At 42.8% G+C, this 16101-nt stretch overlaps 1 protein-coding gene across 2 annotated transcripts in view; it reads left to right on the top strand.

The window, feature by feature from the left end:
* Positions 1-16101, top strand: part of RELCH (RAB11 binding and LisH domain, coiled-coil and HEAT repeat containing) — a 200066-nt gene that overhangs the window by 41466 nt on the left and 142499 nt on the right. For both annotated transcript variants that reach the window (XM_088471744.1, XM_088471745.1), the window contains exons 3-5: positions 3977-4048; positions 4167-4222; positions 15710-15823. In XM_088471744.1, the coding sequence (XP_088327870.1) occupies positions 3977-4048; positions 4167-4222; positions 15710-15823 (242 nt within the window). The remainder of the gene's footprint in view (positions 1-3976; positions 4049-4166; positions 4223-15709; positions 15824-16101) is intronic.

Genomic DNA, 16101 nt, shown 5'->3' with positions numbered 1-16101 from the left:
CATACAATAAATGTAATATGAATTATAAGAGAACACATCAGATGGGAAACACATGGAAGATGACAAGTTTCTCATACACTGCACATTAACTGAAACATTTGCAAGTAGTAAAATAAGTTTCTGGACTTGTGTAACACGGAACAGCTAGCAGCACCAACAGGTCTTATTTTGGTATTGACTAGTTGATGAAAATAAACTTCACCTACACGACTAGACTAAGAAATTGTATTTCATTGCCACTAAGTGACAAATGTACACATGTAAGAGCTCATATACACCGCTGTTGAAATCAGACAATCAACAAGTATAGTAAAAACTCTGTCCCCATCTTTACAAAAGATAATATAAAGAAATAGATTGTGTTGGGCACCTGTCAAAACACGACATACAGTACACTATGCTGCAGTGCAGGCTTCATAGCTCCTCTGTATGGAGGTTAAATCACATACGTAACCAATCTAGGGATGCGCTCACATCTAGCCCAACCCACGCAGTGATTTGCCTATGTATGCTTATAGAAGCGTCACTTGTAATTGTAATATTAGGGTTATATTAAGATGTCATAAACACGATATCTCATAGAGAGAATGCAAAGAATGTACACAGATATCAATCGTTGCACACTTGCTTGTCTTTATTTTGAGTTACACACTCATAAGATACATGCAATTTAAAATACAACATATAGGAGGGAACTCAATTAGCCGCAGTGTTCTGTAGTTATGTTTCAGTGTATTGTTTAGTGACCGGATGTGAACATAAACATATATAGCCAAAACATTTATGCCACTGTCAGGTGAAGTAGTGAATAACATTTATTATCTCATTACAGTGGCACCTGTCAAAGGGTGGGCTATATTAGGCAGCAAGTGAACAGTCAGTTCTTGAAGTTGATGCTTTGGAAGCAAGAAATATAGGCAAGCAACTTTGACAAAGGGCAAATTGTGATGGCTAGATGATTGGGTCAGAGCACCTCCAAAACGGCAGGTATTATGGGGTGTTCTCATTATACGGAGATTACAATCTAACAAACGTGGTCCAATGCAGGACAACTGGTAAACCGACTCATGGAAGCCCAAGGGTCATTAATGTAGGTGGGGAGCGAAGGCTAGCTTGTCTGGTCCGATCCCACAGAAGAGCTACTGTAGCTCAAATTGCTAAAAAAAAGTTAATGTTATCTATGATGGAAAGGTGTCAGAACACACAGTACATCGCAGCTTGCTGCGTAGCCACAGACCAGTCAGCGTGCCTATGCTGACCTCTGTCCAACGTCGAAATCTGCTACAATGGTCAATACCGGACCATGGAGCAATGGAAGAAGGTGGCCTGGTCTGATGAGTCACATTTTCTTTTACATCATGTGGACAGCCAGATATGTGTGCGTCGTTTACCCGCGGAAGAGATGGCACCAGGATGCACTATGGGAAGAAGGCAAGGCGGTGGAGGCAGTGTGATGCTCTGGGCAATGTTCTGCTGAGAAACATTGGGTCCTGGCATTCATGTGGATGTTACTTTGACACCTACCAAAATTTTTTTGTAGATCAAATACACCCCTTCTTGGCAACGGTATTCTCTGATGGCTGTGATCTTTCAACAGGGTTATGCTCCCTGCCAAATTGCAAATATTGTATAGAAATGGTTTGAGGAACATGACAAAGAGTTCAAGATAATGACTTGGCCTCCAAATTCCCCAGATGTAAATCTGATTCTTGTTAACTAAAATGATAACAGTAAACAATAAAAAAAATCCCATTTCACTCCTCCATTGCTGCTGTCTTCCAGTGGGGGGGCTTCCAAAATAAGTGCACCCAGTATCATAATTGTAGGCAGTTCTTAAAGTGGTCCTAGAGACGGTGAAACTTCCCCAACCCCCCCTGTCACTTTTTTAATAAAGGGGTGCCACAAAAAGGGGCGAGGTCACAAAAGAAAGGGACGTGGTCACACAATAGTATCCCCAATTCTAATTACGCCACACAGTGGCACAATCTTAGTCACGTTACACTGCACATAGTGCCCCTGATTCACATTACACCACATAGTGTCCCTTATTCATGTTATGACACAGTAGTGCCCCTCTTACACAATTCCCACATTAGTGCCCCTTATACACGATGCCCACAGTAGTAGTGCTCCATATACAATGCCCACAGCAGTTGTGCCCCTTATACATAATGCCCCCAGTACTGGTGCTCCTTATGCAATTCCCCTTATGCAGAGCCCCCAGTAGTGGTGCCCCTTATGCAGAGCCCCCAGTAGTGGTGCCCCTTATGCAGAGCCCCCAGTAGTGGTGCCCCTTATGCAGTGCCCCCAGTAGTGGTGACCCTTATGCAATGGCCCCAGTAGTAGTGCCCCCATTAGTAGTTTCCCCAGTTGTAATGCCCCCATTAGTAGTGCCCTTTACACAAAAAAAAAAAAATCTACTTACCTTAAGCCCCGCTCCTGCGTCCTTCGCCGTCTGGTCCAACTGCTCCTCGGAACTATGGCGTCTCTCCCTTCAACCACTGCGGGATCCAGAAGGCGGAGCTCAGGAGTGAGCTCCAGCCTCCGGCTGCAGGGAAGGAGCCAGGCGCCCACTGGTGGTAAAATCTCAGCGGGCGCCTGGCACCTATCCAGCGCGGCGTCTTGACTGGCTGGATCAAGCCTCCAAATAGAACTGACAGAACGCAGCTCCTCTCAGCTGAGTAGATTTGTCTCTCTTCAGTGCTTGAAATTATCAATCATTACTATCAAGCTGATCACCTGAGTAATTGCACTTTTCTCTGTGGCCCTTTAGGACCATTAGTGTTAGATGAATGTACCCATTTGACCTTTGTAACTTGTTGGGATTTAGAGATTAAGGGGTAAATCTACTAAACATTGGTTTAGAAACATCGATGTGTTATTAAACTCAATGCAGCAGAGAATCCAGACTCTAAAACTGAATTCGCTGTCCAGATTTTCCCCATTAAAAGTTTAGAAAATACACATTTACTTGATGGGGTTTCAGAACTCACAGAAAAAATGACTTGCGTTTTGGGTATAGTGCTTTAGCAGATCCCTAGGCTGGTCATCACAGATCTGGAATCCCTAGGGAAGAGGGGCCCCCCAGGGAAAACCGGTCTTGTGCTTGGTTTTTAACCGAAGAACAACCCACCACTTAGTAAATTTACCCCTAAGTTCCCTAAAAACACAGTGAACGGATATAGTTTATACATTTTAAGAGTTGCCTGCATATGATCTAGACCAGTGGTTCCCAAACTTTCTTGAATGATGGCGACCTAGAGTATCAGCAATTTTTTCTCATTACCCCTAGGCCAAAAATGTCTTCTTGAGAAATTCAGAAAAAAATATTAAATTAAGTAAACTGTGCTTATCTGTCATCCTAAGGTTCAGTTATGTGGTAGTGGACAGGGTTTTGCTTCTGTTTGTACACATAATTTTTGATTGGCAGCCACAAGGACTGGTTTTATCTATCGCACTGATCATAAATAATTTGATTTTGGTCCCAGACAACCAGCTCGAGGCGCCCCTGCAAGTGCCCTGAGGCGCCCCAGGGTGCCACAGCACCCATTTTGGGATCCACTGATCTAAACTATACAATGTGAATTTATATTACAAGGAGTCTGTGAAGGTGGGTGATACTACACTCTATCCTAACTGTTCAATAGGAAAGCTTAAATCTTATTGCAGACAAGTTACATTATTTCTAAAAAACACAAGGACGCATTTTGATTTCTTATGCCTCAGCCCAAACTCTGTCAGACAGCTTGAACTGAACTTGGTTTGATTAGCTTCACTTCAGTAGTGACAAAGCTTGTCAGTTTGCTAAGCCAACTCTGCTGCATGCTTTCATAAATACCATTAGACTGCATGCTTTCTGTTTCGATACAAACTGTATATATATTTTTTCCACACCCATCCTTGCTTTTTATTTTTATTTTTGTTTCCCTTTTCTTGGTTGGATGCCTGTGTGTGTTTAATCCAAAACCCTGTCCAGTCCTGGAGTTTGAACTACGGAAAGCCAAGGAGACCATTCAGGCCCTCAGGGTCAACCTGACACTGGCTGCAGGTGGCGTACATACAATTTTCTTTTTACCTAATTTGCTTTATACACATAAATAATGTTGTCAATCTATGTGTTTGTACCTTTTCAAGAATGCCAATTTTGCATTATTTCTATGTTGCAGAAAATGAAGTTCCTTTGCAGGAACGAAAGAATTATAAATCAAGTCCTGAAATTCAGGTATGATTTGCTGAATGTTTATGGGAATAGGGTGAAGGGATATGTTACTGTCTAATGATAGTTTCTTTTTTGTGTGTTCAGTAATTCTCATACTTTGGATATTCTGTACAAACAGCATATTAATGGTCAGATTCTTATATTAAAATAATAAAAAAAGATGCATTTTATACTTGATAAGTTGGAGCATATAAATACTATGTTTTACAGTTATACTATAACTTTAACCTGCTTTAAGACCTGCTCAGTTGATCTTTGCTACACATCACCTCTGCCAGTGGCGGAACTTGTGAGCGGTGGACCCAGGTGCAAATATATGCTTTGGGCCTCCATCCTCTGCTCCACCCCAAGTTCATAATAAGCCACACGGCAGTAGATGATGGGGTGAGGCAGAGAGTGGTGACGGGGAGAGGCAGTGGATGAGTGGCAGAGGCTGTGGGTGATGGGAAGTTGCAGTGGGTGACACAAATATATTGCAATTTACTTACCGGAGCCTGTGGTAAAGCTTCAGATCATGGAGAGTGGTTCTTCCTCTCCTTGTTGGGTGTTCACGCCGGGGACGGTCTCAAAGCAAGAGAGGATGAGTAGGCAGTCTGATGGGAAGGAAGGTAGAGCCGGGAGGAGGGAGAAAAGGACAGGGCCCTAGAACACAGATATAGGACTTAGGAGATTTCCTGGCACAGTGTGATGTAACTTTGGGCCTGATTCAGAGCCACTCGTAAGTGGCCGCTCGTTCGTTCCGAGCGATGTTAGCCCAACTGCGCATGCGTACGTATCGTTATACGCATGCGCTAACCAGTCAGTGCGGCCGAAATTCATGTGCTCGCAAAATAGCGAATGCCTGCTATTTTGAGTGACAGAAAGAGGCGTATGTGGGTGGTAACAGGGGAAGGTGCTTGAAAATGGGGAGTGGAAATCAGAACGCAGGCGTGCTTAAAGGTCAAAACGGGCGTTTTATGGGTGTGCATATTTAAAACAGCAGCGTCATTGACTACGTCACTGGGTTATTTTATAGTCGGAACTGCTCGCAAAATTGTGGTAGCAAACACCAACCCCAAGAATAGCGAGCAGTTCATACCCTTGTCGATGTACTCGATTAATATAATAAATAGCGGACATGACGTAGGATGCGAGCGGCCAGGGGGCGTATTTTTCCAAAAAACGACCGCAAGTTTTGTTCGCTCGTTCAGACATAGAGGCGTGAACAGACCACACACAGCGAACGGTTCATTTGAATAGCCACCCCTAGTTTTAGAACGAACGACCGCAAATAGCGAGTGGCTCTGAATGAGGGCCTTTGCGCACAATGAAGACTTGTGTATAACATAGAGACTGTTTCACCTCATGTACCAGCGTGTGTGTTATGCTGCAGCGCGGACAACAAGTAAGCACAACATTAGCACAGTGTAACTGAGTACTTGTGTAACAGGGGTGCTGTTCGTAGTGCGGCTGCAGCAGCTGACCACCCAGTAATATCACTGACTGTGTGGACTACATCCCGGCATGCTCTGCGCTGTGCCTGTGCCCTGTTAGTGTGTGCTCCTTGTGCTTTGAGTGTGAGGGCTCTCCTCCAGCTGGACCGGGTGCATGCCTCCCATTCTGACTCATTATAATGACTCCAACTGAGGGCCATTCATTACTGCAGGCCCCTGTGCAATGCACCGGCTACAGCGCTGATAGTTCCGCCCCTGATTTCCGCACACTCGACACTATTTTGCAGGCTGAATCATTATTGATAAACCACACAATAATATTCTAACCTATGGCCACTTCTCTACAAAGTTATGCAAAGCTTACATTTATTTTCCTTGTAAATTCAAACAAACTATTCATCCCAAACCAATACTGTTGTCTGACTGGGTCATATAGTCTCCAGTAAATATACCCATTGCAATCTTGCTGCACCAATCTGCAATCTGTAGCACTCGATGTGTAAAACTACTATTTTCCTATAGATTTTAAGCTTATGAGTAGGGCCCTTTCTTTTTAATTTTTTTAATTTATTGTTTGTAAATTTCAATCTCCCGCGTTCAGCTTCTGCACTTTATATTTATGGCTCCAAGAGAACAGTGTTACGGCATTTAGGAGTATAGGATTTACGCTAAGGGGTACATTTACTAAAGTGAGTTTTTAGAAGTGGAGATGTTGCCCATGGCAACCAATCAGATTCTAGCTATTATCTTCTAGAAAGTGCTAGTTAGATGTTAAGTAGAATCTGATTGGTTGCTATGGGAAACATCTCCATTTCTAAAAACTCACTTTAGTAAATATACCCCTTAATGTCACATGATTTGCTACTAAATAAGCCGTTTCACCGGCGGCTTTTACCTGGATTCGCTGGAGTCTCTGATCTGGAAATGCACACAAATCAACAAGCCAGCTTCTAGGGAATGCCTCCGCTGCAGGTCCTAGAAGCCACTGTCCAAATAGTAGTTGAGTGAGGAGAAACCTCTCCTACCCCCTGGATTTGCCTTTCTAGCTTGTGATTAGCAGAAAGCACTTTGAATGGGATGCCACTGCCAGGTTGTCACTGAGATGGTGTATTTTATTGGGGGGACAGTAGCCCCACCACTGAGCAGTTTACCAATTGGCTCATTTCATCCATGAATTGGAGGCAAGCCTTCACAGAAATATGGCAACAAGCAGTGCCCAACTTCAGAATGATTTTCATAAGCAAAAACTGTAGCTCAACATCCGCAGACAATTGAGACACTATGAATATTTAAACTGGGTACACACTGGGACGATGTTGTTACTATTTGGGTGATTTGGCCAAATCGTGACGACATATCGAATGCGACGTCGTCAGGTTTAATGTGCTGCACATCAAACCTGACGATATCACAAGCGGCCCCATTCATGTTAATGAAGGAAGGAACGAGTGATTGTTCTGTTGTTCATTACATCGCTCTGATGTGTACCCGCGGTATATGTCGACCCGACGGTACGCTTCGTCCACTGTGTACCCAGCCTTACTCTACAGCATATTGAAAATAGTTGTGTGTGGGGATTTTCTTCTGGTACTAACAGTAAAAACAGTGAAAATGTTTCAAAAAGGTATAAGATGCACCCCCAAGTTAAAAGGCCATTTGATTTTATGTGATAATAGTTGGAAATCGGCACACCAAAGAATTAATGTATAATAAAATCTATGTCCTGATTTAAAACAGTTACATTTATCATACAAGTTTACATGAAATGCTGACGATACTCAAACCAACTAATGGCACAATAATAATTTGCAGTTTATAATAACGCACACGTTTTCATTAATCAGAAAAATTGTTCAAATCAATAGCAATAGTCACGACAATTGTTGATGTAATATCACACTAGTAAGCCATATATCTGTTTAAATGAAGAGTAACAGTACATTTTAATTGGTTTATATCCAGACTATAAATAGTCCTCAGCGTGTATAATACTGATCAGCTGGATATGGTCCACTTACCATAAGACACTGCAATAGATGATGATCACAGAACTTATGCCTCACTGTCCATTTAAAGCATTTGGGACACATTTATGTTGTAAAAGTACTAGAGCATGGTGAGACCCCCCCCCCCACTGAGGCTACTACATTTAGCGTCAGTGGCATAACTATAAATTTAGCTCCCCCCTACCAAAAAAGTTTCACGCGCCCCTGTAGCAGTGCCCATTTTACAGGCCCCCCTGTAGCAGTGCCCTCTGTAGTTGTGCCCATATGCCGTGCCCCCTGTAGTTGTGGCCTTTAACGTAGGGGGCAGTAGTTACGCCACTAATTAGCTTTGGAGACCTTTTGATATGATAGAATGTACCGCTAAAGCCATTTCACTAATTTAATTGCAATCACCATAAACAAATGCATATTTATATTATTAGGTACAAAAGACCATCTACACTAGTTAATCTAAGCCCTCTGCTCTTATCACAGACAATACATTAATACATACTTGCCTACTTTTGAAAAAGCCTTTCAGGGAGATTGTAAAAGCAACACCTATGAGAGTGCGGTAAAGTGGGCGTGTACTGCTACATCTGAGAGGTGTGTCATAAAAATTATTTACATCCATATGTAAATGAGCCCCAAAGCAGTTAGTAAGATCTATTTGTCCATGAAAACACACTGATACTTCTCAGAAATTGCATGTATCCATAGGGATCATTGTGCCTTACAGGGAAATGATACTAATGATCCCATTTGAATGTATATATACCGTATATACTCGAGTATAAGCCGAGTTTTTCAGCACAAAAAATGTGCTGAAAAAGTACCCCCTCGGCTTATACTCGAGTCTCCGTCCGGTCAGCGCTACACACTGCCAAACACACAGCCGCCGGAGCCGGCAGCTGCGTGTTTGGTGTAATCAGCAGCCGCTGAGAGTCTGTCAGACTCTCAGCGGCTGGTGCTGCTCCCACTGCGGGAGCCATCTTCCGGCTCCCGCAGTGGGTGATGGGAGACACGTCGTCATGACGACGTCTCTCCCATGCAAAGCGGCCGGAGGAGCGGACAGCGGCGGGACCAGGAGCGGGAGTTTAAGGTAAGTGTTTATTTTTTTTTTATTCTTTTCACGTCTCTCTCTACTAGGGGGGGGGGGGACTACAGGGGGCGATGACTACAGGGGGCATTATCAGGGGGCACTACCAGGGGGCGATTACTACAAGGGGCACTACCAAGGGGCATTATCAGGGGGCGATTACTACAGGGGGCACTAAAAGGGGGGATTACCACTGGGGGAACTACAAGGGGGGGATTACTACAGGGGGCACTACCAGGGGGGGATTACTACAGGGGGCACTAAAAGGGGGGATTACTACAGGGGGCACTAAGAGGGGGGATTACCCCTGGGGGAACTACCAGGGGAGGATTACTACAGGGGGCTCTACCAGTGGGGGATTACTACAGGGGGCACTAAAAGGGGGGATTACTACTGGGGGTACTACCAGGGGGGGGATTACTACTGGAGGCACTGAAAGGGGGGATTACCACTGGGGGCACTACCAGGAGGGATTACTACTGGGGGCACAACCAGGGGGAATTACTACTGGGGGCACTACCAGCTGCTGCCATTTCCCACACTAGGCTTATACTCGAGTCAGTAAGTTTTCCCAGTTTTTTTGGGTAAAAGTAGGTACCTCGGCTTATATTCGGGTCGACTTATACTCGAGTATATACGGTGTATATATATCTTTTTTTTTTTTTAATAGAATGGGGGTCTGGTGCAATCAGGGAGATTGTTAGACTCTTCAGGGAGACGGGGAGATTGCTACTATTTCAGGGAGTCTCCATGACAATGAGGGAGAGTTGTCAAGTATGCATTAATGTGTTGATCATATGTTGAGATGATATCTCTAATTATTGGACAAAAGATTTTATCTGGATGCTGCTATTGTAAGTATAAATTGATAACCATTGGACTCCCACATATCTACTAAGATGATTTAAAGTATTTTACATTCATAACTTGTGTAAAAACCTATTTCACGCTTACATGTGCCCAAACATCAGTTATAAATCACAAGGTATATAAAAAAAGTCACGCAGTGAAACGAAAAGAAGTTTTAATCGCTTATATTCTTTCTTCTGTCATATTCTTTTATTTTTGCTAAATGTCACTGATGTTAATAATAAAACTAATTTTAATGAAGATATTTCAAGTTACATTTTAATTTGGGACCTGGGGCCCGATTCCGACCCGCTCGCTAGGCTGCGTTCTCTCGTAGCTGGCGATGTTTTGCAATCTGCGCATGCATCACAGCGCACGTGCGTGAACTAGTCCAGGCAATCGGAAAGCTGTCGCTCGCTGCGCGTAGGCTGCTCGCTAGACTGAGTGACAGCACAAGTCGTTTGTGGGTGGTAACAGGTTGGTCGATAGAAACGGGGGAGTGGAGATGCGAACGCAGGCCGTTTAAGAGGCATTCATAATTAACAGAGTCATATTACACGTCACTTGGTTGAAAATCAGATTGAATCACTTGCAGTGCTTGCGGTAGGGTATGGTCAGCCACAAGCGCTGCAATCGCATCCGATGGTGTTCGATATTTCCGATGGTTGCATACACTTCCTGGAGATGACGTGCCTTAGTGGTCATCTTAAGACTGGCTGGTGGGCGTCTGCATACACAGAGCGATTGCACGGCAAGACATAGAGGGCGTGCTAATGTCTTGCCCTGCGATCGCCTGCCTTTGCTGAATTTGCATACGCTGGGTGCGAGCGTACGCATCTAGCGAGCGGGTCTGAATCGAGCCCCTAGTGCACAAAGCCAAGCAATACTTTCTCTCTTCTTTTGCATATATCACAGCATTTATGTCGGTTCAGTGTAAGTTCCTAATACCATAGTTATTAAATATGTAAATCTACAACATAGAGCAATTGGAATACAATCCAACTCTGTTTACTTAAAAACAAATCTTGCAAATCTTTCACTATAACTGCTAGATATTTATACATATTATTAGTTTATCTCTTTTATAATAATCAAGTTAGATAAATATATATGCCTCCAGGGAAAAAAAAATCTTAACAGAATTTTTTAGGTTACATTTTTAACACTTGACATTGAAACAAGCAAAGCATGAATATGGATTGTCACAAAATAATATATTAGTGGATATGGGAATCACCATTGTACACAGGAAATACTTAATTTCCTATTAGTACTATTGCTTATCTTTGACATTGTGTATTGTACAATATTCTCATCTTATAGTAAAATTGTTCAGGTAATGTCAAGCAGACTAACGCTTGAAAAATATTTTTGAAATGCTGATGCGGAAACTCAGAAATTTAGTTATAGGTGGTTAATGCAAAGTCAGTGTTTCTTTTTGGATATCGAATAACTCAATTAAACCAATACATTTAAATAAAGTTAATCCTCCAGAATTTTGCTTCCTGTTCATTTATTTTCTCGTTTATTTATAATGGGATTCTATTATGGGTCTATGCAACAGCCAATAACAATCCGGCTAATTCTCATTGGCTGAGGCTGTCACATTTAACAGACTCCATTGTGCTGGTGCCAGAGCTGGATTAAGGGGAGACACTGGGCTAGTGGCTGCCCTCCCGCAGTGTGACCCCTGGCCAGACCCGGGAACTTGCTGCCTCCTGCAGACCTATGCATATACAGGGCATGTGTTTCCAGAGCAGCTACTCAGGTAAGTATAATCGCCAGTTGCGATCTTTGCTGAATCAGGCCATTGGTCTTTACTTTAATATACTATTAGAATATATTAACAAATCTTTATTCTACAGCAGGCCTGGCCAACCTGTGGCTCTCCAGCTGTTGTGAAACTACAAGTCCCAGCATGCCTTGCCAGAGTTTTAGCATTCCCTAATAGCAAAACTGTGGCAAGGCATGCTGGGACTTGTAGTTTAACAACAGTTGGAGAGCCACAGGTTGGCCAGGCCTGTTCTACAGTAATAGGTCTCAAACTTTTTTCTGCAGTTACACATTGAAAAGTGACCACATACGTAAATCAAAATTTTCAATAATACTGTCAATGTTCGTGACACACCAAAGACCAAATCATGACACACCACGGTGCCACGACTCACAGTTTGGGAAGCGCTATTCTACGGCATTGTGTGCTATGGGCCTGATTCAGAGTTGTGCGCTTATAACATCACTACTGCTTCTTTGGACACTGCAACGTTACTAAGATATGCTAATGCCACAGAGGCATCTGAAGTAAAAAAGACGCCTTCTTTTGGCATTGTAGACTCAGCATCAGATCACCATTGCGAACATCAGTCGTGATGGCAGTAATCATCGCCCATTTGATTAAGACTAAGCTTACTCAAAATGGGCAACGGAACTCCTCTGCGAGTGTGACCCCAGGCCAGACCCAGGAACATACAGTTACAGCATATACAGGGCAGTCGTTTCCAGAGCAGCTATTCAGGTATAATCAAGTATAAACACCATTGTGGGGCACACTGATGGACAGGAGGTGGCATTTGAGGTGAAAACTATAGGCAATGGGTCGTGTACATTAAGTAACAGGCTAGTGGACAGGGTTGGCATGTGAGTGACAGGTTGGTGGGCAGGAGTGGCAAGTTTGTGACAGGTTGACATACAGGGGTGGCATGTGAGTCACAGGTTGGTGGGCAGGGGGTGTCATGTGGAATATCTGGGGGTGTTTAGTACATTATCCAGCTACAAAACACCCTAATTATGTTAAAATGCATATGTTTTGTTAGCTTACGTTTAATTGGCTCCAAGCCCTAAAAAGCATACCTCCCAACCATCCTGATTTGCTATAGTCCATGCCCCCAAATGTCCCTACTTGGTAGATCATGAAAGATTTTTGGCTGATCACCGAGTCGTAACTAGTGGTGTGCAAGTAGTGCTGCCTCCAGTGGTGCATTTTAACATAATTAGGGTGTTTTGTAGCTAGATAATGTGCTAAACACCCCCAGATATTCCACACCTGCTCTTTTCACATGCCACCCCCTGCCCACCAACCTGTGACTCACATGCCACCCCTGTATGTCAACCTGTCACAAACTTGCCACTCCTGCCCACCAACCTGTCACTCACATGCCAACCCCTGTATGTCAACCTGTCACAAACTTGCCACTCCTGCCCACCAACTTGTCACTCACATGCCAACCCCTGTCCACTAGCCTGTTACATAATGTGCATGCCCCTTTGCCTATTAGTTTCCACCTCAAATGCCACCTCCTGTCCATCAGTGTGCCCCACAATGGCGATTATACTTGAATATACCTGAATAGCTGCTCTGGAAACGGCTGCCCTGTATATTCTATGACTGTATGTTCCCGGGTCTGGCCTGGGGTCACACTCGCAGAGGAGTTCTTTCGCCCATTTTGAGTAAGCTTAAGCTGGCCACACACTAGACCAACTTACATCCAACCAGCCAACTTGTTGATTGGTTGGAATGAAAATCTGGAAAGGTATGAAAGCAAATGACAATCAGCAATTTGCTCCCAAATGCCAGAAAGTGGACAAAAACTGTTGTTTGAACAAATTATTTAGATCAAACATTTAACAAACTTGTCTGACCACCATTTTCATCTGTTTTCTGGCATTTAGGAGCAATTTGCTGATCATCATTTATTCCCATGCGTTACCAGATTTTCATTCCAACCAATCAACAAGTTGGCTGGTTGGATGTAAGTTGGTCTAGTGTGTGGCCAGCTTTAGTCTTAATCAAATGGGCGATGACTGCTGCCATCACGACTGATGGTCGCAATGGTGATCTGATGCTGCGTCTACAATGCCAAAAGAAGGCGTCTTTTTTTTACTTCAGATTCCTCTGTGGCATTAGCATATCTTAGTAACGTTGCAGTGTTCAAAGAAGCAGTAGTGATGCTATAAGCGTACAACTCTTCTGAAGAAAAAGACGCCTTCTCTTGGCAATGCAGGCGCAGCATCAGATCACCATTGTGACCATCAGTCGTGCACTGTTTTAGAAACATGCTTATAACAGTCATTTGACACAATTTCAAAACCCCAAATACTTTTATTATGGCCACTAATATACTTCTGGTATCCTATATAGGTTTGCCTTTTTTTGGGGCTACAGACAGATTTCCCCATTTTTATCTATACTTGCCATGTGTAAAACCTGCAAAAATTGTCGCGCGAATGCCAGAAGACAACTTTTTGAATTGAAATATGCAATCTGAAATTGTATCCCTTCCTGGTTTAATCATTTGCTAAAAATTCTATTATACCATAGATCTGGATCAACACCCATCCACCACATGTTGTTTGCATAATAAAAGAAGTGATAGTAGAATAAAAGAATAAATCAAATAAATATTAAAAATGGGGGATTAGGAAATAAACATCTAACCAAATAAACTCAAACAATTAATAAATCCAAGGTAAAAAATGATTAAAAATTTAAAGCATAACAGATATCAACAATTGGAAAAAATATTAAATGTTTAAAGCTCTTTAGCGAATAGGTGGTGGATGCGGGGATGGATAGTCCAGATTAGTACTGCTCGTGGACGCAATCTACTAATGGCTGCTTGCCCTATTTTACCCTACCTTAAGGCTGGTGGTGCAGTGGCTGTGTTCTTCCGAGAAAGCACTGACTAGCTACCTCCTGATGTGTCCGGTGTGTTCTGGCAGCCGTGGCAAGGATGGCGCTCATTGATTATGTCAAGCACCACTGGGACCTGGTGGTACGGACCTGGATACTGGTGCTTGTGCACAGTGCTGTTCCACCAACGCATTTAATGGGATGTAGTTACTTTGCTGCTGTACGAGGTACCAGCGGTCAAAATCCCGGCGCCGGAATCCCGACCTGCAGCCATAACAGCTGGCCGGAATCCCGACAGCCAGTATCTGGAACGTAAGTACAGCAGGCTGGGTTAGCTTCATGCCAGGGGGGGTTAGGGTTAGGCACCAAGAAGGGAAGGGTAAGGTTGCGCAGGGTGGGGGGGAAGGGCTATGGTTAGGATGCAGGAAGGGATGGTTAGGAGGTGAAGGGGGGAGGGTTAGAATACTTACGGAGCCCCTGTCTGGATTCTAAGCATTAGGATGCCGCTGTCTGTGTTTCGACGCTTGGCATCCCGACTGCTGGCCTCTCATACCCAACCCTCTTGGGTGCTTTCTCTTTCCTTGAGAAAGCACCCAAGAGGTGTGAAATGCTTTGGAGAAACAGCACAGTGATCAGTGCGCAAGCGGCAGTATCCAAATCTGTACCGCCAGGTCCCGGCAGCTGCTGAAATATTCACTGGACGTTGCAGTTGCCGCGGCTGCCAGAACACGCCGGAGACATCGGGAGGAAGCTCGTCAGTGCTTCCTCAGAAGAACACAGCCACGCACCACCAGCCTTAAGGTAAGATAAGGTAGGGCAAACACCCATTAGTAGATCGGGACCACGGACCGGTACTAATTGTGATCTATCCATGCCCGCTTCCACCACCTAATCGCTAAAGAGCTTTAAACATTTATTATTTTTACCATATGTTGATATCTGTTATGCTTTTAATTTTTACTCATTTTTTACCTTGGTTTTATTAATTATTATTTGATTTTATTTGTTTAAATATTTGTTTTATTCACTAATCCCTCATTTTTATTTTATTTTTATTAATTTATTTGATTTTATTCTTCTATTTTCATTTATTTTATAATTTCATTTAGCACTTGTTCATTTGCACAAATCCATTATTCACTAAAGAACAAGCTGCTCATTATAATTTATTTTAGGGCGGCAAACTCATTTTATTTAGTTTGCATAATAATTGGAGCTGTATTTCTGTTGGATACTAGTAATATCTATAATCTGAAGCATAATAATATTGCTTGAGAATAGGCAGGTCCAAACCTCCAGATTTTCTTGGCCTATTCGAAGTATTTATTTTGTTCCTACCCTTTGTCCACCTAGACCAGCAAGGTAATTATAATAATAATATTCACCGGTGTAAATGGCGGAAGGTGGCTAGTCTATATGTAGTTTAACGTTTTAATAAAGCTCCCAAAATAGTGTCATGTTGGTTATGCTGATATTTGCTTTACTTTTTTCTAGGAGCCCATAAAACCTCTTGAAAAAAAAGCATTGAATTTCCTTGTCAATGAATATTTATTGAAAAATAACAACAAGCTTACTTCTATAACCTTTTCTGATGAAAATGATGAGCAGGTAATGTGTGTTTTTTTATTTGACCCTTTTTGCACCTAACAATTTATTCTAGTTCAAAGTATTTATTAATTACATTTCACATTTGTAAACTTAGAACACTTTATTACTATGATAGAGGGGCATTCAAACTTTTTTTTCTTGGATTGCTATATTAGGTAAGACTTCTTTGCAGTTCATTGATAGATCACTGTTAACTAAGAAACAAAAAACACAATTTACAGTTGCTAATAAAATAGTGATAATAAATGCAGCATAAACAGGAGCCATGTTCAGAAAGC

This window comes from Taudactylus pleione, unplaced genomic scaffold (assembly GCF_031769625.1).
Source record: "Taudactylus pleione unplaced genomic scaffold, aTauple2 ptg000116l, whole genome shotgun sequence".
Lineage (NCBI taxonomy): Eukaryota > Metazoa > Chordata > Amphibia > Anura > Myobatrachidae > Taudactylus > Taudactylus pleione.
This window is presented reverse-complemented; position numbering and strand designations above follow the sequence as displayed.